Genomic DNA, 24,540 nt, shown 5'->3' on the forward strand with positions numbered 1-24,540 from the left:
AGGATGTGTGGAAAGTATTAGGTAGGGTTTCGTGTGTGTGCTCATGCACACGTGTGCACAGCATTCCCCAAGGGAGATATCATAGCAGTATTACCGGGCAGAAACTGAGCAGTGGCAAGGGGATGTCTGTTCCACAGAGGATTGATTGAGTACAAAGGTGTTATTTAAGGAGTAACAAAATGTTCAGGATGTTCTCGAGAGTATAGCCAGCTTGAGAACTTCAGCAGGGAGGAAGTAGCATATATGCTGGGGAAACCAGGACATCCAGATACCCCCTTATATGCAAACAGGGTGATTGTTAGAGCATAGGACGCAAAAACAACCTCCTCTTGTTCCATGGGGAGGCCTTCCTCCATGGGACCAGCTGCCAAAACAGCACACAGGTTATTGGACACTGGCAGAGAGGAGGGAAGCTTAGAGGAGGAGCCAATGTACTTGTTCATTGATTTAGAACTGATCCTCAGGTAGGCATTTCAGAACTGATGTCAGCCTCCTTCCTTTAGCCTACGTAAATAGTGTCTTGTGTTCTAAGGGTCTGCATGTGGTCAGCTCTTCTCCATGTCAGTGAGAATATTGAGTCTTTGAAACACAGGAATTTTAAGGGACCCAGAGAAGAAATACCAAAAAGAAGAGTTTTTGTTGGGGCGATAACCTGAAGAAGATAAGCAAAACCTTTGGTTCTACAGAAAGAAGGTGAGCAGGATTAAGGGTGTTGTGGAGGAGAGGAAGGAGATAGGAACAGAGGTGCCAGATCATTGATGATGTGAACTGGTATTTGGTAGCTGGAAGGCACTGTTTTGTGCCAGTGCTGTTCTGTACTACTGTACGCTTGATGTAGTGGTTCCTATTTGAGAAGAGACAGGAAGTAGCCTTATGAGGGCCAAGAGAGTGGGGTGGAGAGTAGATAGGGTCTAGAGAGAGAAAGGGGTCAAGGAGAAAGGTTATCTTGTGTCATTGGAAGAAATCGAAAATGAGTGTTACAGAAGAGACTAGAATGTGATTTGAGGAAATTATTGACATGATTGACTAAAGAAGGTAGCTTGTGCACACCAGAGAGGAAGTATGTTTTGAAGTTGATTACTGAAAGCTTAAGGAGGTTTACCAGGTGAATCCTTGAAAATCTAATTGTACTCTTCTACCACTGCATAAAAGATGAGGGGAATCTGTGCAACCTTGGTGCTCAAACATTGTCTGAAGCCTTTAACTTGCTTTTTCTTTCCTGAGCAACTGAGCCATCAAAGATCTCACAGTAATGTTTTCCTGTGGCTCCTTTCCATGGAGAGTAGTAATAGTAACCTCAGAACACTTTCTGGATGACTTTATTAAACATTTGGGAAGGTGTTTATTTAGCATTACTACTTCCATATCTCCCACCTACCCTGCTAATAGATTTGGTGTTGACTGTTAAGGTTGGGGAATGAAACTGAGTTAGGGTCACGTTTGCTGATCAGGAAGCATATCCTTTAAAGTTCTCTGGATCAGCTAAGTGCTCTGGTCTACCAGGTTCAGTCTAGATTCTTTACTATATGTGTAGATACCTGTGTGTTTGTCTGTAAGGGTGGGAGGTGGGGAAGAGGAAGAGTGGGATGTGACTCCTATCAATGGGCTTTGGGGAAGCTTAAATGTACCATAGCCCAAGATCAATCCTACACTTGGCTTTGCTGGGTTCATGAACAGAAAGAAACCTTCCTCTTTCCCCCAACCCTTTTTTCCAGCTCCCTGTTCCTATTTCCCTCTTACTATACTCTTCCTCTCCCCACCCCAACCCTAAACAAAACAAGCTGCAGAGGACTTTAAGGGTCCTTAACCACATAGGGAGGGTATCATAGGAGTGACACAGGCCCTAAGGGCTGAATCTTTGTTCTGTTCTCTGCTGTTGGAATAAAACAAGAAGTATCTGAACTTCTCCAGTGGCACTGCCATGTGGCTGAATAGTTTTCCATTTCCTGGAAGAGTGCCAAAGGGTTTGGCCAAGCTGAGAGCCAGGTCTCTACCAGTAGGCGCTTGGATTCTTCCAAAACAAGAGGCCTGAGTGTTAATAAAGCTGTTGATACCATAGCCATGGTAGGTAATCCATATTGGATATCAATACGGACCACGTGGAAATATTTAAAAAGAGAGAGAAAAAGTAAATATATATATATATATATAAATATATAAAATTATATACACATTTTATCGTACAGATTTTTCGTAAGCAAAATTAATTTTTTTTCCAAGTTTGATACTGTAAATCTTTTATTAAAAATAATTGTCAGGTCAGGAATCTCTGACCTGGCAATTTGACCTGGAGGTGGAGAATGGGAGTGTCTTCCCTTCTTCACCCCTAACTTCTGCAAATGAGTCATAACCACAGGCTCTGTGTAAGGAGGGATCTGTTGGCTGCTCCCCAACCCAGTTTCCCTCTTCCATTCTGAGAGGAGCTCTGGCTCTAAGGCCCATGCATTCTAAACTCTATTCTGCATGACATTCCTCTGAACCACTGCCCTAGGCTTGGAGGATGACCCCAACAAGGGCTATAATCCCCCCCCAGATGTCATGCCTTGGCATTTCATCTCCCAGGTGCTCCAGCCAAATCCTCTTCCCTACCCTGCAATCTGCCCCACAGATCCCCTTCCCAAGCCACAGGATTTCCTGTCAACCCCCACTTTCCAGGGTAGTTTTCATTTTGAAGTTCTGGTGTCCAAGGCTAGTGTTTCTGTTCTTCTTGTTTGTAATACCCAGCAAAGACAGAGAAAATGGGCTTTTAGTATCATTGTTGTCACATAGTTGATGTGCCCTCAGGATGGGAGAGGGACAATGTTGTGCATGGGCAAGTAAACTTTCATATTGAATTCTTGACCTGTAAACCCTTTCCCAGATTGCAGGGATACCCAAGAGTAACAGTAGATCAGTAGCTGAGCTTGCCTGGTCACCTGAAGGAACTTTGGAAGTATGGGCAATCTAACATCCGACAAATGCCTGAAATCTAAAGCTGTAGGTGAAGTAAGGAGCAATGCATTTAGTGGTAGAAGAAGAGAAAACAAGGCACCTGGGGGGAAGGGGTAGAGAGCCATGGGATAATGCTAAGAAACTTTGGTATCCCCTGGAGATGGTGATGGGCATAGGCTGGCCGACAGAGGTAACATTTTTTTCTCTCTCTCTTGCCCTCCCTTTCAAATCATTGAAACTTCATTGTCACAATTTTAATATTTTGGTTGGTTTTCTTTTTTAATTTAAGAAAAAAAGTCCATGACCTTTATGTAATGTGGATTTGTTTTCCTTTTTCTCTTGTGCTTTAAATCTTCTGGGACCTTTCCATAGAAGGCAATTCCTTTGCTTATTTCCTTCCCCCTGGCCCTCTTCCTCCCCAAATGATAGGGACAGTCTGTTTTAAGTTTTTTAGCACCAGCTCATTCTGTCCTCTGTGGTTATTCAGTAATTTCATTTCAATATTTATTTTTGTGCTGCTTTTTTATTATAATATAAATTATTGAGAATATACCAAGTAATGTGGATTCCTGTTTGTATGGCATATAGCCCAGTGTTTGTGTCCATCACTTTTCTCTTCTGACAGCCACAACGTAATTTATTGCTGTACATTTAGCTGCTGTGACTGGTTTTGTACCTTTCCAATAAAGCATTTTTCTGGTTTTGGATCTGTTCTGGTGTGCAGTCATTGTTTCTTCACTTTGGATTGATAACTAGCTTGTGAGCTGCAGCTGCTTCATGTCATCCTGTTAAAGATGTCCCAACCCTCTAGCACAGCTGCCAGCTTCACTGCCACGTCTTATGACAGTAAGAAACACTGTCGTCCCCAGCCACACACACATTGAAAATAGGGCATAGCATGGACTTAATACTGAAACAGACCTTAGAAAACATTGTTAATCACCCTCCTTTCATAGATAAGAACTGTGTAATTTTCAGGTTTGTAAAGCACTTTTCATGTGGTTGCATTTGGTACTTAACAACAACCTTATGATAGATGCTCTTAATATCACCATTTCACAGATGAGGAGGCAGGCCAAGAATGGTTCAATGATTTGCCCAGGGCACAGCTACTAAGTGTCTGAAACAGGCTTTAAGCTTCAGTTTTTATGACTCTCAAGTCCAACACTATCTACAGGAACACCCAGCTACCTACATGGTGAGCAAACACAGTCTTGGAGGTTAAGTGACTCACTCATTCTAATGCCCCATAACACCATCAGAACAAGGACAAAACTTCATCATACTACATTTGAAAATTTGCCAATCTAGTCTAAGAAAACATTCTCCAGACTGCACAGCTAAGTCTATATTTGTGAAATCAGCATTGCATTGACCTATCTTAGCAAGAAGTGGAATTGCAACCAGTCTGTAAAAGGGGAGACAAATATAGCAGTCTGTCTATAGCCACCTATCTTATTTTCCCATATCAAAGCATCACAGCCATCTAACCTAGGCTAGAATCCTCTCTACCATGTATACAAATTTGGAAGTGAGGGGTGATAGAAAAGTGGCTAAGAGTGGCCCATATTGATACTTTTTTTTATGTGTCTGATGTGAGATGTGAACCACTTTGTACTGACCTCAAGTCCAGTATTTTGTCTAATATACCATCTTGCCTCTCTTGACTCTCATTTCTCAGGTGAAATCTATTATTCTAATCCTTTTTATAATGGAAGTTTCTCATAGCTTAGAACCAAATTCTAACCATGTCCTTAGTTCAAATTTTTATTGATGCCCTAACTTGACAAAGGTTTAATTAGATTTATTTCTTAATCTAAAAGTAGGAGATCCATTAAGACAGGTTTGGGGTTCTATGATTTAAGACTGATAATCCATTGAAACTTATCACCTCATTGATGTAGGGGTTTCATATTCTCCCATTAATTTGCTGTAAGGATATATCCCAACATAAGTCTTCCTCAAGTTCTGGGAGGATATAGGAGAAATCCAGTCCTGATCTATTGAAGATAAATATGTAATGATCCAGATTCATTGGCCTCCCCCATTTGAATATAAGAAACCTTTTAGGGTCAGAAATGTTTTCCATTTGTGTATCTGTAACTGGCACATTGTAAGCCATATATAAATGTTAGAGATGATGAATGTTGCCACTAACAAGCTCCTCAGTGATAGGTCATGGTTTAATTTATCTGGGAATTGAATTAACCAAGTAGGTTTGTGAAAACCACATAGGGTTTTTTCTCCTACTTCCAAAATCTTGAATTTTAAGTCCTTTACGGTTAGCATGTTAGGCCTGCAAAGAATACTTTGTTGTCCTGGATTCTCCGGAGGCTTTGGAAGAAAACTGGGCCTGTCTCTTCTTGACCTTCTGGCCAGAAGCCCAATTATCTCCTGGCAAACAATTGTTACAGGAATTATCACGTCTAGGGAACTGAGATAATATAGGTGAGCTAGTAGATACCTGGGAAATGTCCCTACACAACTTTTAATAATTTTAGCTCCTCTAAGTCCTTGATGAGATGCAAAACTAGAAGAGACAATTATTAGCTGAGAAACACAGAACAAACCCAAACAAATCTCCATGTGGACATGGCCACAGAATGTTAGGGGTTTCTGAGTTAAAACTCTTCTCTGCCTAACTTTGAAGTGTGAATTTGGGAGTTGCTTCATTAAGGAGTGACAAGACAAGACCAGAAAACAGATAGGGCTTTAGCAGCCTGGGAAAGCTACAGATATAGAATTATAGGATAGGATATTCAAGCTCTAATGGACCATGATAGTTATCTAATGCTAGTCTCAAACTCAAGCAGAAACATATTGACAGAAAACCACCTATCTGTTTCTATCATATTTTATTTATTTTCTAAAATATGTCCCACTTACATCGAATCTGGTTTGGGCCACATCTGGTAATATTGTGGGCTCTAGATGGGTCAGACCCTGTGTTTGACACCTCTGGTTGAGTTTAATAACCCAAAAGAAACTTTAAGGAGAGAAAAACAGATCCAGCTAATGACTTAAACAAGATCCCATGTCAGTTAGTGGGCAGGACTGGATATCAGGTCATAGAATCATATTAAAGGTAGAAGACCAACTCCCTCCTTTTAAAGATGTACAAACTCCTGACTTAGTCCAGAACTCCTTACACTGTTCCATGGTAACAAGGTTCACATCACCTGCACATTTATTTAACTGTTATAAATTTGAGGACATGAAACTTTTAAAAGGGCCTTACTTTCCCTTTCAAAAACAAGATAAGGATAATTTGAGGAAATGAGACCATTCTAAGCCATACTCCTTTTTTGAGATAATCTTGTGCTATTCAACACACGCCTGTGTTTATTGCAGATGTGCTGACCCAGAACTAGTCTGGATCTATTTTTGACTCCCCTAAATAATACTAATGGCTCTAAGGTTTTATTTATGCTCATCTTTTTGACCCTCACAACAGCCCTGTGGGGGAAGTGCTACCACCCTCATTTTACAAGTGAGGAAACTGTGGCTGATAGGGTAAGGGTGTCATAAAGCTTGCAAGCTTCTTATTGAAACCCAGGTCTCCCTGACTTTAAGTCCAGTGCTCTCTCCACTGATTCAGTGCTCCCCACTGACCATGAGGATCTCACAGGAGTCTGGGAATGTTGCCTTCCCCAAAGCTTCATTTGCCTAATGCAGCTGGCCAAGCTTTGACAGCTGGGGCCGGCTTCCCTACTCCTTCAGAAAGTGGACCGGCTATAGGATGACAGGAGCCAAAGACTCCAGCCACAGGAGGGCAGAATTCATAGCCCGTGATCCAGCTCAGCCAGGCTGCTGGCCAAAGGTCCGACCTCCTCGACTTGAGGCTCCCAGGGAGCTGGGGTGGATAATTTCAAGGCGGTTTATGGCCTTCCTCCTCACCATTCAGATCAGCACATCGGAGACTTTTGTTCGGCCCCTTAAAACGTCATGCTTGTGGTGGGATCTCGGGTTAAGTCCATCTGGTGCCGGACCTCTACCAAACAAACTTGCAGGTCGTGTGTTTTGTAGTCTGACCAGGGAAGCAGAAACATGGGTGTGGCCCCACCAAGTGGGGGTGGGGAGGGAGGGAAGGCAGCCCCAGGTTTGCCAGCAGCAGTGGAGACGGAGTGATAAGAGAAAGACTTTCCCAGGCCGCTCAGCCCAGGCTGGACTGGAAAAGTCGCTGCTGTATCTTATCACAGAGTCCGGCTTTGGGTGCGTGTGAGGGGCGGCCAAAAGTGGGGGCAGGGATTGGGAACGAGCGGGCAGCCTGCATTCCCACCCTCCAAGGCGCCCCGGAATCAGAGCTCTCAGCACCTGAGACTTTGTCGTTTCTCTTCTGCTAACTCTTGACCTGAAAACAGACACTGGCCCGGGGAACCTGAGAAGCAGCCCCAACAACTCACTTGTCTCAAGGTGACTCCCAGGGGTTCAGCTCCCAATCCAGTCACAGTCTGTCCACTATCATTCCCCTCCCCTTCTAGCCATAACTTAGCTCACTCGGGGTGACCTTGCACACAATTACTTAGCAAACCCTGGGTATTCAATTTTCCCTCCATTAAAGAGGGATGACAGTCCTGCCCCCTGAAGGACCTTGTAAGGATGAAGATCACCTCCGGAAAGCCCGAGCAGCTAACACAAAGGGTCCCATCAGGCTTCCGATGCACCCTGTGATGGCTGGGGAGGCTCAGGGGTAATTCCTGGCTGCTCCCACACCCTTCGGCCCAGTTTCAGCCTGACCCCACATGAAGGTTTTAGCTAAGCCAAGAGATCGACTACACAAAAATAGAAGCCAGACATCATTACGGGGAAACCCCCAAAGAACATTTATGTATAAATAAAAGCAATCCGCTTGGAAGTCTGTGATACCTCGTGGTATGTCTCACGATCCTCTGACCCTTGGCACAGCTGGGAGGGGGGCACTTGGGGGTTACAGCCCGCTCCCCCCTTCCTGGACAGGGAGTACCTCAGGCGGCCCAAGTTGGTCACTGACAAGTGAGACTCATGCAGGCTGCTTTGTTTTAAAGGCTGCTCAGGCTCTTGGACTTAACTTTCCAAGTCTGTTCAATCCCACTTAGCCCATCACCTGCCCGTCCCCGTCCACCCCAGCACTAACATTGAAGAGAATTCTACTGTCAGTTTTTGGGGAGAGGAAGAGAAACTGACCATGGTTCCTGCGAGTGTTTGTTTTTAATCTTCCCTAAATTTACTTTGATGTGCAGGGGATAATCTCCAGCAGAAACAATTAAAACCAGTCTAGTCAAGTTTCTGGCCACCTCCTGGTGGTTTCGTGGATCTCACTTTGCACACCACCTCCCATATGCTTCCTCTGCTTCTCTGCACGGGCTGTCCCTCTCCCCTGTGCCTGGGACACCTCTCCTCACCCTTCTTGCAATCCCTAGATTCTTTCAAGGCTCAGCTCATGTGCCTTCACCCCTCCTCCCCCCGTTGTTACTGCTTATTCTTCCCTAACCTGCCTTCTCAAATTCCTTGTGTTTATTTACCTATTGATTTGTTTTTATTCCCCAGTAAAACATAAGTTCTTTGAAGGCAGGTACTATTTTTCATTTCCGTTTCTGTATCCCAAGTGCAAAATACTTGTGTTGATACTGTGCTGGACTGAACCCAAACCAATCCCCCCCCCCCCTGCTCCCTGCAGCCTGCTCTGCAGGGGAAGGAATGGGTTCCTAATTCAGCAGCAGCTCTGTTTTCAGCCAGACCTAATCAGACTCACCCCGTAGTAACCCATACAAACCGTACAGATTAGTGGGACAGCCCTTCCACCGCTGTCTCCTGTCTCTGCTTCAGTCTGCTTCAGATGGGGAGGTGTAGCATGCAGCGTCAAGGGAGGGGGACAGGGAGGGTCTTTGGTGGCACCTATGACAGATTCCAGTGCAAAGCGCTTTGGGACGTTCTGGTTCTTGGCCGTAATGGGGCAGAACTTTGAAGTGTGACATCCATGCAGATGTCCACTGGCTTCTGGGTAACTGAGGAACAACACTGTGTGGCAAGGGGAAGTCCTAGCAGTGGTACCCCACGGATTCTCCACAGCCTTTGCTGCCATCTGTAATATTCCCAAGAAAGTGGCTAAGCAAAGAGACCATCAGATTCTCTGGATCAAAGGTGGAGTCTCGTTCCTATAGAGATAGAGGTCAGGTCAGCTTGGAGGTAGCCCCCGTTCTCACGCTCTTATTCAAAATGAATAGTCCCTTTATCTTTGGGGAAAGGAAGAGAAATAGAACATGATTCATGTTTGCTTTTAATCCTCCCTGAATGTATCTTGATGTGCAGGAGATAATCCTTTATCTTTCTGGGTCTTCAGCAGAAACAATTTTTTAAAATAGTCTCCTCAAGTTTCTGAGCATCTATTTGTGATTTCCTGGACCTCCCTTTGCACATCATCTCCCATAGGCTTCCTCTCCCTGTCTGCATAGGTCGTCCCTATCCCTGTGCCTGGGACACCTCTCCTCACTGGGTCCTGACAGTAAGAACGGTTTCATTTTTGTCTTTATATCACCAGCATCTAGCACATCCGGGAACACACTTGATGCCAAAGAATTGTTTCTTGATTGACTTACTGTGGAAAGGAGAGCTCTCTCCTGGCAAGCTCTGATGAAGACATTGACTCCAGTCAAAAAAGGAAGTACATTATTGGTCACTGAAAGAATCTGAGCTGTGGGTCTCGGGAGGTGGAGGGGATGGAGGGGGTCTACCAGATAAGAAAACAGCAAGACTGTAGACTCCATGGACACAGCAGAGCAGGTCTTGGAAAAAGATCTCTCCAAAGCAGTTTTTCCTCAGGACCAGTTCTTAGAATGTAGGGGGTAGATTGGTAGATTGTTAAGAGGGAAGGTGATAGGAGAATGCAATACCTCCTCCCCACAGTCCGCTTGTACTTGGTGGGGGATGTTGACTACTGTTCAAGGACAGCTCTTCAGGCAAAAGCTAACTCCTTGAAGGGCTCTCCCTGCATCTGAAGTCCTTGCTCCCTTAGAGATGCCCTTACAGCTCATCAGAAAGGATTAACATCCTCTTCTCTATGTTTTTGCTCTTCTTGCCCCCAGGAAGATGGGAAGTAGGGGTCGTGTTCCCATTTTTCCCCTGTATTTTGACCTCCTGCATAGATTGCTGAGTGTACTGCTGGTAAGTAGGCGAGAAGTTGTGGATGGCATCCTGGACAATGTCCTGAGGACTTATGGTCTCCTTGAGCCCACTGGAAATACTCTGCATGGGAGCCACGGTCACTGAGGGCAAAAAGAATGAGTCCGAGGTTAAGGTGAGGGCTGACCTTCCTATGAGCTGGAAAAACTTCTTGACAATTAGAACTGACCCCAAGTGGAAGAGGCTGCCTTGGGAGGTGATAGGATAACAGGATCACAGATCTGAAGTGACCTCAGAAGCAGTGTAAGGAAATTTCTCAAATAAGGAAACTGGAAGCCCAGCAGGGTTAAAAGAAGATAACACATTAAGCATAAATTTCGGCCCGGTCCTCTGACTCCCAAGGCAGTAATGGTTCTGCGTGGTTCCATCCCATTAGAGATTAGAGTGTCAAATATGCTACGCTGTGATTTCTTTGCAGGGATAAGTTGGACTGGAGGCTGCTGAGGTCTCCTCATTGTGTACACTCTCTGCCTCTGTCTCTAGTTCTGAAAAGGACGAAGGGGACAGACCCAATTCTGTCTCCTGCACTTAAGGCCATCTCAAAATGGTTGAATGCCTGTTTTACTCTTAAAGATAATGATAAGTGGTTTTTGTATAGAGCTCTAGTTTCTCAAGTGCCATACATAATCTCCTTCAAGCCTCAAACCAACCTAATGGGGTAGATATTACAGAGATTAGTTTTTACAGAAAGGCAAACTGAGTGTCAGAGGGGTTAAAGGTTAAAGGATTTTCCCATGATCCCATAGATAGTGTTGTCAGGGACAACTAGCTATTATTATCTGTGAAATGAAAATAGTAATATTTGTCATACCCATTTCACAGAGTTGTTGGGAGAACTATAATAATATGACTTTTTCCCGAGTCCAGTACCCTTATGATTCAAAAAGTGACTTATAACTTCTTGAAAACTCTCTGACTGTAATTTGAGTTCATAACCTCTTGTTCTGTACCCATGGGAGACCAGAACAGCTAGTCTCAGTCCTTTGGATCTAATCACTTCTTAAGTGAACTCTTTCTGAAGATGCATTTCTCGAAGTGTGACCCAGGAGGACCCCTTACCCTGATATTTGGTGAGTTGGTTTCTTACTTATATCTCTGCTCAAAGTACGACTGCTTCTATACCTGTGGTGCTGAATCAAAGTAATCATTTGTTTGGGATTTTTAATAGAAAAAACCTCAAAACCAGAGAATAGCCCTTCACTGGGGTGTAATCAAGCAACCTATTCTTTCCAGTAACTGTTTTCCTGCCCAGTTGGGAGCATGCTGATATGTTGCTGCTGCCCACAGAAGTGACCCACCGACAGAAGGGGCATAAGAATTACTATTCAAAATCCTTGTCTGAGGCCATTCCAATGGGGAACAGCCTTCTCTCAGTTTCCACTTCGTTCTGGGCATCAGAGACTGCTTAGCCTTTGAGCTAAATTCCTTCTCCAAATCTCTTTATCAGAGTTTGGTGTGGCAGAAATAAAAATCCATTGAATTTGGTGCCAAAAGACAGAGATAGGAAATAAACTTCTAATTTTACTCAATACGGGATTCCTGGATGAGGAAATTCCCATTATCAGGGCATATGGGCACCCTCTCCACAACTTCCAGTCTCAGAGAATCAGAGCACTGAAGAGTTAGGTGATTTGTCCAGATTCCTGTACCCATACGTGTCAGAAATGGCACTTGAACTCAGGTCTTGTATGCTCACAGCCAATCCTTACCACCTATGGCATAGGATCTCAAAGAATCAGGGGAACTGATTTCAAATTCTGCTTCTGTGTGAGCTTTGGTAATTGCTTAATGGCAAAATGGGATTAAACAAGAGGTCCTTTCTAGGACGCGATCTGTACTGCAAGTGAATTTCTTACTCTGATCCCCATTTTTAGTCACCCGGGCCAACTGGAGGATTCACTGGAGTCCAACCTCTCAACTCTGTCCAGCCCCAGATATTTGGCCAAGGCTTTCCCGATAAGGAGGCAAAACCTCAGAAAACACCAATTTGTCTGCTCCTTCCTAACACCGAGCTTGACCTGACAGTTCCAGAGTTTTATGGGATCCTCTGGCACAGCGGTCAGGCACTCTACAAGCTGGCAGGTCCCTATACCAGCCATCCCTTCTGCCTTTGGGGAGCCTGGGCCAGGTACCTGGTGAGTTTTCCTTCTTCTCGGAGTACACCTGGCACGTGAAGGCGTAGCGTAAGGCAATAGAGGCAAAGAGCATCTCGATGCAGATGATGAAGTTCTGGTAGCCAGCAGCCACTGTCCCAGCCCCCACCTCGTTTCCATCAATGATCTGCACCTCGGGGATCACGCCACACTTCTCCAGGATGGCCAGCAGCATCCCTGTGGGAGCAACATCGAGTCAGGAACGATAGAGAGAGATGGAGAGACTCAGCCACCCAGGCCCCACCAGCACAAAAGAGAGGGCTAAGGTGCCCTGAAACAGAAAATTAACTCTATTCATTTCCTATGGCATGGCAAAAAGTACAGAATTCTAACTGGGAATTTTATACCTGGGATAAGGGGGGGATGTGATAGGTGTGTGTGTGTGATGGCGAGTTCTCCTGGGATGTAGAAGAAAGTTAATTTTGGAACACCAGCTTATGGAGGATTTCTTACCCACAGCTGGGGATGCAGGGGCAGGGTTAGGTAGCTAGGTAGAAGAAATGTCTCCTGAGTCAATTGTACTGGTACCCTCAAAAGTTTAGTACCCTAAACCAATCTTTGTTCTCACCACTCTACTGAGATCTGCCTATGGACCACCTTGTCCAGGTGCGGTCGTACCCTTCTTTAATTACTCCAGTCAGAAATGACCTCTTCCTCACATCATTCATATATCTTCTATCTCTCTCACGCACACACACACATACACACACACACACACACACACACCCCTATATATAATTTTCTATTACATATATCTTATATAACTTACATCACTCATATATATTCTTTTAGTGGGGAGGCAAATGGGGCTAAGTGATTTGCCTAGGCTCACATAGCTAAGGGCAAATTTGAATTCAGCTCCTCCTGATTCCACAACCCAGGCTCTATCCACTACACCAATTACAATCTCCTGTCCTTACCAGGAGCCCTACCACCTTCCCTGCCCCCAGCACGGTACTATGGATATATCTGAAACTCAGATGACACACAGAGCAATGAGCCAGGCACAAATGGGTTCTTTTTGGAGAGATGTGAGTCCCACTATTAAGATAAAAGCAGAAAATTGAGAATATTTTGGAAAGAACAAAAAATATCTTTGTTTATAGGGCCACATGGGTTCAAGCTATGTTGCTTTATGCATTTAAATCACTACACTTTTCTCTGGACTTGTTTCTCTACCCATAAATGGAGAAGATTGGTGAAGATGTCATAATAAATCTTTATATAGAGGGAGGGAGGGGATAATTTGGAAAAATGAATACAAGGAATAATGTTATAAAAAATTACTCATGCATATATACTGTCAAAAAATTTATAAATAAAATTAAAAAAAAAACTTTGTAAAGCATATTTTTTCCTGTGAAGTAGATAGTGTAAGCTATCCATTTTGTAGATGGAGAAACCAAGGCTCAGAAAAATGAAGTCACTTGCTCTAAATCACAAAACTTGAAAGTACAAGAGCTGAGAACTCTGACTATAAAACTAGGCCTCTTTCCACTATAATCCATTGCCTTATTTTTTAAAAAATCATTCATCTATAATCTATTTATTTATTTATCTATCTATCTATCTATTTATTTATTTATTTTGAGTTCTGAATTTGCTTCCTCACTCTGACCTGTCTCCTAGTCATCATTTATACATGTAAAACATTTCTGTGCTAGCCATGCTGCAAAAAACAACAACAACAACAACAACAACCACCAGAAAAATAAAGCCTATACTCAGACTTTATTATTTATTCTCTGGGGCTTCCATTGCCTTCTAAAAGGAATCCCCTCCCAACTTCCCCTACTACCCCCATCCAATTGCATGGTCAAGTGCTGGGCTGAAACAGCTGTAGAGGGCATTTTTTTCTGGTGTTTCTGTCTTCAGGGACCCAAGCTTTCCTATATAGTAGAAGTCAGAAGAGAAAGGTCAGCAACCTCACTTTCTCCATCCTCACCCACCTTGCCAGAAGGAGAGGAAGATGACGGCCTTGATGGTGAGAAACTTGAGGACGGGCTCAAAGGGTCGGAGGAGGTCACTGGTGGCAAAGTAGAAAAGGAAGAGGGCATAGAGAGCCAGGCTCACCGAGAAGTTGTAGACAATGGTGACGTAGAGATAGCCAGTGCAGGGACTAGAGGTAAAGAAAGAGAACAATCCCAGGCTGCTGATAGTCCGGCTCCTCCTGCCATGCAAGTCCCCAGTGAATCCCCATCTTCCCAAACTCCAGCTCCAATCTACTTCCCAACACGGATTTACCTCTCATATCTAGTTCAGGGTTCTTCCCTTCTCTGGGGCAACTAGATGGCTCAGTGAATAGGGCACAGGCCCCGGAGGACCTGAGTTCAAATTTGACCTCAGACCGTTAACACTTATTAGTTGTAATTTCTAAATCCTCTCCACAATCCTCTCCATATTACATTATAATAGTCTGCTCCTCTTTACCAATGTTCTTGCTATTCTTGCATGTGATATGTGTGCATTCTTTTTATATTTTAAGGTGAGAACATAAGTTTTCTAAGAGGAAGGAGTATTTTTTTTTTTAACATTTGAATCCTCAGTGCTTAGTGCAGAAGTTGACACAGTAGGTCTCCATTAGCTATTAACTTGATTGGTTAAGAGTTGGGTTTAAATCTTTTCTTTTTATATTTCCCCAGAGGTTTTAGAATAGTTTTTGGAAAACCCAGGTGTGATTGTGTTACCTTCCTCTCAAGAAGTTTCAGTGGCTCCCTATTGCCTCCACAATAAAATACCATTCCCACTGGCATTTAAAGCAAAGTCCTTCATAATTTGGCTCCAACTAATCTCTTCTGCCTGATTCTATCTCCTCAAAAATTCTACATTCAAACTAAAATGGCCTGTATGCTATTTCTCTCTCTCTTTTTTGAGGCACTTAGGGTTATGTGGCTTGCCTAGGGTCACACAACTAAGAAGTATCTGAGGCTGGACTTGGACTCTCACCCTCGCTATCTCTGCGGCCAGGACATGTGCTGATCCTTGCCTCTGCCCCTCAGAGTCCCACTTCCCGTGACGTGCCCCGCTGGCATTCTGTTGATTCCAATGCCTGCACCTGGGGTCTGCTCTGGACAGGCCGTACATTCCTATACTTTGAACTTGTATTTCCCCAAATCTAGCACCCAGTGTTAGACATGTACTGCTAAGTCACTTAATCTCTCTGTGCCTCTGTTTCCTCACGTGTAAAATGAGGGATCTGGATCAACGGCCTCTGACATCTGTTATGGCTCTGAATCTACAATCCTATGAACTGAATGAGCGCCGGGTGCTCCAATGGAGAGAGCACTGGCTCTGCAGCCTGGGAGAACTGAAATCAAAACTGGCTGTGTGAGTCTGGGCAACTCACTTAAATTGCCTCAGTTTCCTCCTCTGTAAACTGGGCTGGAGAAGGAAATGACACACCACTCCCAATATTTTTGCCAAAAAAGCCCCCAAAGTCAGACAGGACTGAAATAACTCAACAGCAACAACCATTAATTGAATGAATGTCATTACTAACTTAGGCAGCCCCCAAGAGTTCTCATTTTAAGATGGATGGCTGCCTCCATTCCTGGCTCCCAAACTCAAGCCACGGAGCCCCAGTTCGTCCTCTCCCACCCCCTTGCTTCTACTTATCATGCTCTTACTTAAAATCTCCGTCGTTGTATTTGCCAAACCCCTGCAGGATAATGGTGATGAGAGCCATGACGGGCTTCACAATACAAAACTGCAGCGTGGCCTGTGAAAAGAGAGGAGGGAACATAGCTAGAGGTAGCCCCATGCTCCTGGAGGGCCGCCCCTACCCCCGACCAAGCCTGGATGTCCCCGTCACCCACCTGTTTACAGAACCGAAGAAAACCAATGGAATAGGACATCCCCTGCAGGCAGCAGGTGCCATAAAAACAGCTGGACCTAGAACCAGAGAGAAATAAAACCCGTGGGAGCGGGCACAGGGGCTGAGTAGCAGCTGGAAGACCACAGCAGGAAAGAGAAAAAGTTGGGCAGGATGTGTGCAGGCAGGGGGGCTTGGAGACTCAAATGGGCCAGATTCTGGTTCTGAGGGAACACTATGAATGTGCTCCCTCAGATAAATAAATGAATTGGGAATCAAAAGAACTGGGTTCTAGTCTCAGATCTGATACCCAGCTTTCTATAAAATGAAGGCAACTGTTAGAATGAATGAAACTGAAGGCCTCTTCAAGCTTCTCATTCTTTGAAATCTTAAGAGAAATAGAACTACCAAAAAGGGAAAAACAGTTCTTTTAGATCTCTTGCCTGACATCCCTCTCTTTGCAGAAGTAGGGGGTCACATGGAATATTATATAGATCATCAGATATAACTGACGTGTTGGTTGGTTTTGCTTTCAAATTTGCTCTTTTTCCCCATTCTTTGCTACCAGACACAGCTCATAGGGCAGGGAAAGGGAGAGTGAAATATTCGTCACTGAAGGTAATTTAAAAAACAAAAGATACAGTAAAATAATTCCCTGGAAACAACATGGTTTGCCATAGTTCAGGTTTCTTAGTTTGGATTCAACTCATGGTCTGCTTGTTTTTCTCAGGATCCAGGACACCTGGGTATATGCTAAAGCAGTCTGAGAATAGGGACTGCTTCATTTCGTACTTGTTGCTACTGATTGATTAATGACTTACCTGATAGGCTTCCCACGGATCTCAGCCATGATGGCACTCTCACCCCCTAGGTACTCAAAGCAGAGGCTCAGGAAACTGTAAATGACAAATGCTGGCAAGGACAGACAGATGGAAAGAAAGACAAACATAAGCAGTTGGAGGAGAAACTACAAAATCCTATATTTACATTCCCCCTACTTCTTAGCTACACGGGGAGGCTCAGCTTTGAGAAGCTGGCACAATGTACCCCCAAACAAGAGACTCTTTAAATCCTCTTAACACATGGGATGAGAATTATCCATTTTGGATGACACTCTGAGGGTCCTCTACCCTTCCCCTTTGTTCCTTTTTTTTCCTATGCCCCTCTGCAGTGGGTTCTCTTTAGCCAAATAGATTTCAGCAGACTATTTGAAATAGAAAACTATTTTATCAGATGGCAGCAGGGTAGCTCAGTGGATAGAGGGCTGGGCCTGGAGTCAGAGAGCCCTGAATTCAAATCAGACACTACTAGCTGTATAACCAGGACACTTACACATCCACTGGAGACGGAAACAGCAAACCCCTCCAGTATGTTCGCCAAGAAAATCCCATCGATAGTAAGGTCCACAAGGTCACAAAGAGTCTGACGTGACTGAACAAGTCGCTCTCAGAATATAAACTACTTGGAGTTACACCAGGACAGATCGCCAAAACCAGCACCAAATCTCTCCTTAAATCTCTCATGCTTTCTGAACTCTCCTGTTCTTCAAAGGGGCACATAGTTTTAAACAATTGTATCCCGACCAACAATGAGGTGATTCAAGGTAATTCCAATAATCTGAGGATGGAAAATGCCCTCTACATCCAGAGGGAGAACCGTGGAGACTGAATGTGGATCAAAGCATAGTCTTTTCACCATTTTTGTTGTTGTTTTTTCGTACTTTTATCCCTTTTGATCTGATTTTTCTTGAGCAGCATTATGAATATGGAAATATGTTCAGAAGAACTGCACATGTTTAACCTATATTGGATTACTTGCTGTCTTGGTGAGGGAAAAAAAAAAATTTGAAACACAAGATTTTGTAAGGGTGAGTGTTGAAAACAACCTTTGCATGTATTTGGGAAAATAAAATACTATCAAAAATTTAAAAATAAATTTAATTTTCAGGCCCTTCATATCTTCCATCTCTCCATACCCTAAAAATAACATTTATAGCAGCATCTTTAAATTTGCAAAGTCCTTTAAATATATTACCTCTTTAGTCCTTCCAAATCTGTGAGATAAGTATCTTTTGGGAGAATTTGAACCTATGGTTTCAATCAGTGTAGAGAACTAGGTATCTTTGCACCTCCAAAACTCAGTCTCAGCCCTAGGTAGTACAGGTGACAGAGAGTTCTGGGCCTCAAGTTAGGAAAATCTGAGTTCAAATGTGACCTCAGATATTTTTTAGCTGTGTGACCCCAGACAAGTCACATTACCATTATCTGCCTCAGTTTCCCCATCTGTAAAAATGGCATAATGGTAGCTCCTTACCCAACTAATAGGATTGCTGTCAAGTTCAGACAGTTTGGACAGTGTCTGGTACATAGTGAAGTGCTTAACAAATGCTTGTTTTCTTCCTGTTTAAATGGCATGATATTGGAGAAAGCATGCAAGACTTGGAATCAAGGGTCCTGGGTTTGGATCCAACTTGTTCCATTTACTATATATACATAATTCAGAATAGGTAATTTAAGTTACCTAAGCCTCAGTTTCCCCATCTATATAATGGGAACAATACTAAAACTACCTATTTCTCACAGTTGTGAAGAAAGTGTTTTTGTTCATTATAAGTTATTATAAAGCTCAGTTCTTATGGTGAATTTTCAAAATTCTTTGTTCTACCATTTATAACTTCTCATTTTGTTTTCTAATATTTACTAATGTAAATATCATCACTACTATAAGATTAGAACCCTTTGGAAGTAGAGACTATATATTACTCCTCGTATCTTCTTCCATCCCCTCCTTTTTTTTTTTTTTTTTTTTTTTTTTGGAAAGCAATTGTGATTAAATCACTTGCACAGGATCACACAACTAGTAAGTTTCTGAGGCTGAATTTGAACTCAGGTTCTTCTAGTTCCAAGGCTGGATAAATTCTTAAAAAATGTTTATTGAATTGAATTGAGTCCTTTATAATAAAAACAGCATGTTATCAATGCTGGCTTAAGAATTGTGTATGAGAGAGAGACAGAGAAAGAGACAGAGAGAGACAGAGAGAGACAGAGAGAGAGAGAGAGAGAGAGAGAGAGAGAGAGAGAGAGAGAGAGAGAGAGAGAGAGAGAGAGAGAGAGGAGAGAGACAGAGAGACAGAGAGACAGAGAGACAGAGAGAGACAGAGAGACAGAGAGAGAGAAAGAGAGAGAGAGAGAAAGAGAGAGAGAGCGCACAAATATGTATAGGCATCCAAAAGGGAAAGAAGGAAAAAGGCAGAAAGAAAGAGGAAAAAAGGGAAGGAAGAAGAGAAGAGAGAGAGAGAGTGAGGGGGGGAGGTGGAGGGGAGGACAGCTCCCTTGATAGATCCAACCGAAAACAAAACCAAAGTCCCAGAGGTATCCTGGCCATGGAAACAAAACCAATTTGCTGAGATGCTGCTGGAAGTCCAGGCTGCCCAGTTCTATATCTCTTGCATATAGCAGAGAATCAGTATTCTGTAATGGAAAAATGTCAATTTAGGGTCAAAGCATATGGGTTTGACATTCAGCTATGTGACATGAGCCAAATGACTTCTACTCTCCAGACCTCGTAGATCTTCCTTTGTAAACTGAAGCGTTCAAGAGAACATTGTACACAGCAACAAGAAGATTATGTGATGATCAACTGTGATGGACTTGGTTTTTTTTTTTTTTTTTTTTTTTTTTTTTTTTTTTTGGCTCTTTTTAACAATGAAGTGATTCAAGGCAATTCAAACAGACTTGGGATGAAAAATGCCAATCATATCCAGAGAGAGAACTATGGAGACTGAATGTGGATCAAAGAATAGAATTTTTATCTTTTTGTTGTTGTAGTTTGTTTGCTTGTTTTTTTTCTTTCTTGTGATTTTTTCCCCTTTTCATCTGAGTTTTCTTGTACAACCCAACAAATATGGAAATGTTTTTTAAAATGGCACATGTTTAACTAAGGGAGGAGAGAGAGGGGAAGGAAGAAGAAAAATTTGGAACCCAGTTTTACAAAAGTGAATATTGAAAACTATATGTAATTTGGAAAAATAAAATTCTATTAAAAATAAAGAGCTCATAACATCATCTTTTTCTGGCAGTTAGCTGTCAACTTTAGAAAGAGGTGTACAGTGGTACACTGCAGGGATCTGCCCTAATCTAGCATTTTGTCAGTGATTTGGACAAAGGTTTGGGTTGCATGCTTGTCAAACCTTTAGATGACATAAACAGAGGAACAGAGACATAAACAGAGTTAAAGTGCTCTATAAGGCAGTTAGGATCCAAAAGGATCTCACTATTAGGTGTGGACTTCATGCTGCATCCAAGATGATATACAATAGGGATAAATGTAAACTCTTACTCCTTAAACTTTAAAAATAAATATACTAAAAGAATAATTTTTAAAAGATAGGGACAACTACTTAACATAATGGATAATGCACCAGCCTTGGAGTCAGAAGAAAGTTCAAATCTAGCCTCTGACACTTAATACTTAACTAGGATGGCTCTGTCCGAGTCACTTAACCCTAATTGCCTCAGGAAAAATTTTTTTAAAGAAAATAATAAATAAATAAATCTGATTTGTAAAGTCAGGAAAGGAGGATAATAGCCAGAGGACAAAGAAAAAAAATTTGACAGTTTTACTGCAAATTGGTGTAATGTATAGGACTGTAACAACCCAGCATCCAAAAAGGCTAAGTGCGATCTTAGGTTGCAGTACAAGATGCCCAGTGTAAAGGATTGAGGGAGGTGATAATGCTTCTGAGTTCTACCTTGGTAAAACCACATTTGAAGTCCTGTGATCACCTCTTGTTGGCACATTTCCTCAGGGCCACTGATAAGCTGGAGATCAGTGCTTTTCATGATTTCACATGTATAAATGATACTTTAGAAGGAGGAGAAAGGAGAGAATTTGTCAAAATTTTTACAAAATGAATGTCATAAATAGATGAATTATAGCCAGAGATCAATGTTTTATATGACTTCACATGTATAATTAATATACTGGGTTGGTAAGGTCAGGAAAGACAATATAAATAAAAAAATGGATGAATCAATGTATAAATGAATGGATGAAAAGCTGTTGGTCAATGTTTTACATGACTTCACATATATGACTCACACTTTATTAGGTAGGGAAGGGGCAGTAAGGAGGGAGAGAATTTAGAACCCAAATTTTTTTCAAATGTCATAAATAAATGCGTGAATGGATGAATGCATATGTGAATGAATGAAAAGCTGGAGATCCTATAGAGGACAATGATTATAAAAGTCCCTCCTCCCCTCATAGATCATGTCATAGGAAAATTGACTGAAGGAACTGGAAATGTTTAAACCTGAGGAATAGAAAATTTAGTTGGGATTTTGCTTCTGTCTTGAAAAAAGGCTGTTCTATGGAAGAGGGACTGGTCTCATCGCACTTAATTCCAGTGGGTAGAATAGGAGCAACAATAAGAAGTTGAAGAGATGCAAAGAGAGCTTCATATGAGGAAGAACTTTCTTAATACTTATCCAAAAGTGGAGTGAAGGTTCTCTTTCACTAGGAGTATTCTTCATTAGAAGGCATCTTTTCTAGAGGCAGCTCTATGGCTCAGTGGAAAGAATGCTGGATCAAGAAGGCCTGAATTCAAATTTGGATTCTTGACAGTTACCGCTTTTGTGACCCTGTTTGCCTCAGTTTTCTCAACTCTAAAATGGACATAATAACATCACCTACCACAGTGATTAATAAGTGCTTATTTCTTCTTTAAGGGAAAGTTTGGTGGCTTCCTTTTTGGATATGTTGTAAGGATTTTCACATAAGACTGAAAAACATAAGTAGCCTAGGTGCAAAATAGAATGCTAGACCTAAAGTCAGGAAAAGCTGTGTGACCTGGACAAGTCACTTCACCCTGTTTGCCTCAGTTTCTTCATCTGTTAAATGAGCTGGAGAAGGAAATGGCAAACCACTCCAGTGCCTTTGCCAAGAAAACCCCCAAAGGGATCACAAGTCAGACACGACTACAACAACAACAACAATAAAAGTTAGCCTCTGGACTCCCAACTCATGTGATGTTCTTATCAGGATGTATCAATCTTTTTCATTCCCCTACCCCCTGGTTTTTGTTAAACTTTTTCTTATTTCCTATTCAATATTAAAGTAAATATATTATATGTAGGAACATATGAAGATGAAGAGACAGATGTAAAAGGAAACAAATTCTAGTGTTTATCTTATACCATTGCCTACGAAAATAGAGTTTTACCATGTATAAGATATTTACTGTGTGTAAGAAAATAAGAAATAAAATTAAGCAATCAGTTAATTAATTTCAGGAGGACAATATAGGTTTATTTACCAAATATTCCCTGAAACCTTCTTGACAAGCTTCTTGTACTCTTGAGGGTATGTACTTCTCAGGTTGTTCTATGAGATCTCTTGTTCTATGAGATCTCTCAGATCTCTCTTGGTTCTATGAGATCTCTCAGATCCCTCTCGGTTCTAGGAGATCTCTCAGATCCCTCTCGGTTCTATGAGATCTCTCAGATCCCTCTCAGCTCTATGAGATCTCTCAGATCCATGAGAGCTCTCAAATCCCTCTCGGTTCTAGGAGATCTCTCGGATCCCTCTCGGTTTTATGAGATCTCTCGGATCCCTCTCAGTTCTATGAGATCTCTCGGATCCCTCTCAGTTCTATGAGATCTCTCGGATCCATGAGATCTCTCAGATCCCTCTCGGTTCTATGAGATCTCTCAGATCCCTCTCGGTTCTATGAGATCTCTCAGATCCCTCTCGGTTCTATGAGATCTCTCGGATCCCTCTCGGTTCTATGAGATCTCTCGGATCCCTCTCGGTTCTATGAGATCTCTCGGATCCCTCTCGGTTCTATGAGATCTCTCAGATCCCTCTCGGTTCTAAAGGCTCAGTTTCCCTAAGTAACCCCAGGACCTATCTGGAAATCTCTCCCAGCACCCCGGTGGAGGCTCACCTTCATAGCAGTCCCGCACTGAGTTGAAGTAGACATAGTACTGGTGGCTTCCGAGCAGGAGGAGGCTGAGCCAAGAGTCAAAGGCATAGATGGGGACGATGAAGAGGAGGCGGATAATGTAGCGCTGTTCTTTGGGCACGGTGTAGAATCTCAGGTGCAGGTAGATCTGATGGGAGAGCAAGAGGAAGGAAGGTAGGGTGGATGTGCCCTCTCCCCTCTTTGAGTCCCTACTGCATACCTAATATTAGAAACAGTTTTGTCCCCAGTAAAGGGGCCCTACCTACAATGTAAGGGGTACAGGAAAATCCCCCCCAACTCCACTTTAGCTGAAAGTATTATCTCCTTCCTCAGATTATAGAGAATTTGAAAGGCAGCTTGTTGTAGTGGAAAGAACCCTGGACAGAGGACTTGGGTGCAAATCTCCATCTGGATTCTTACTACCTGTATGACACTGGGAACATCACTTAACATCTCAGGGCCTCAGTTTCTTCAATTGTAAAATGAAGGGGAGAGGGAGAATTAGACCAACTGACCTCTAGAGCTCTGATCTTTCCTTTGCCTCTACAACAAATGCTCACTTCTATTTTTTTAAGGAATGTTTTTTACTTTTTTAAATTTTTATTTTCCCCAGTTTCATGTAAAAACAATATTTTTTGTTATATATGTACATTCATATTGTTTTTATATATCTCCTTATGAATCATATTGGGAGAAAAAAATCAGAATAAAAGAGAAAAACCACACAAAAAAGGCAGAAGAAAAAGGAAAAAAAAGTAAATTATAGGACAGGTTGATTTACAATCAGTCTCTATAGTTCTCTCTCTAATGCGGATGGTGTTTTCCATTCAAAGTTTTTTGAGATTGCCTTGGATCACTAAACCGCTGAGAAGAATTAAGTTTGTCATAATTGATCATCCCACAATCCTGCTGTTACCATGTACAATGTATTCCTGGTTCTTCTTGTTTTGCTCAGCATCAGTTCATGTAAATCTTTTCAGGCCTTTCTAAAATCAGCTTGTTCTTCATTTTTTTTTAATAGGACAATTATATTCCATTACTTTCACACACCATAACTTAGTCATTCTCCAGTTGATGGGCACCTACTCATTTTCTAATTATTTGCCACCCCAAAAAGGGCTGCTACAAACATTTTTGCACATGTGAGTCCTTTTTTCTCTTCATGAGGAGAAGGAAAGGCTTTTTTTTTGTCCTTATGTCCCCAGTAGTAGCACAATTCTCAGCATATAATAATAGATAAGTGCTAGATGAATTGAATGTAATCACACCCTACCTTGTATCTCTGGGGATAGACCATATTGTCTCAGAAGCCAGTTGAATACAAACTCCTTAAGAGTAATGGACCTACTGATTTTTCTTGCACAACATGACAAATATGGAAATATATTTAAAAGAATCACACCTATTTAACCTATATCAGATTACTTGCTATCTTGGGGAGGGAGGGAGGTGATGGAAGGAGAAAAATTTGGAACACAAAGTCTTTCAAAAAGGAATGTTGAAAACTATCTGTACACGTATTT

General features: G+C 42.3%; 1 protein-coding gene across 2 annotated transcripts in view; it reads right to left on the reverse strand.

The window, feature by feature from the left end:
• Positions 1-5,769: 5,769 nt before the first annotated feature.
• TMEM184A (transmembrane protein 184A) overlaps positions 5,770-24,540 on the reverse strand; it is a 64,075-nt gene continuing 45,304 nt past the window's right edge. Inside the window, exons 3-9 of one of the 2 annotated variants that reach the window (XM_074281136.1) lie at positions 23,000-23,165; positions 16,875-16,965; positions 16,058-16,133; positions 15,869-15,960; positions 14,192-14,361; positions 12,222-12,419; positions 5,770-10,172 (exon numbers count right to left, since the gene is read on the reverse strand). In XM_074281136.1, coding sequence (XP_074137237.1) covers positions 9,931-10,172; positions 12,222-12,419; positions 14,192-14,361; positions 15,869-15,960; positions 16,058-16,133; positions 16,875-16,965; positions 23,000-23,165 — 1,035 coding nt within the window. In that variant the 3' untranslated portion in view covers positions 5,770-9,930. The remainder of the gene's footprint in view (positions 10,173-12,221; positions 12,420-14,191; positions 14,362-15,868; positions 15,961-16,057; positions 16,134-16,874; positions 16,966-22,999; positions 23,166-24,540) is intronic. The other variant, XM_074281135.1, reaches the window with a different exon arrangement.

Source organism: Sminthopsis crassicaudata, chromosome 1, assembly GCF_048593235.1.
Source record: "Sminthopsis crassicaudata isolate SCR6 chromosome 1, ASM4859323v1, whole genome shotgun sequence".
NCBI lineage: Eukaryota > Metazoa > Chordata > Mammalia > Dasyuromorphia > Dasyuridae > Sminthopsis > Sminthopsis crassicaudata.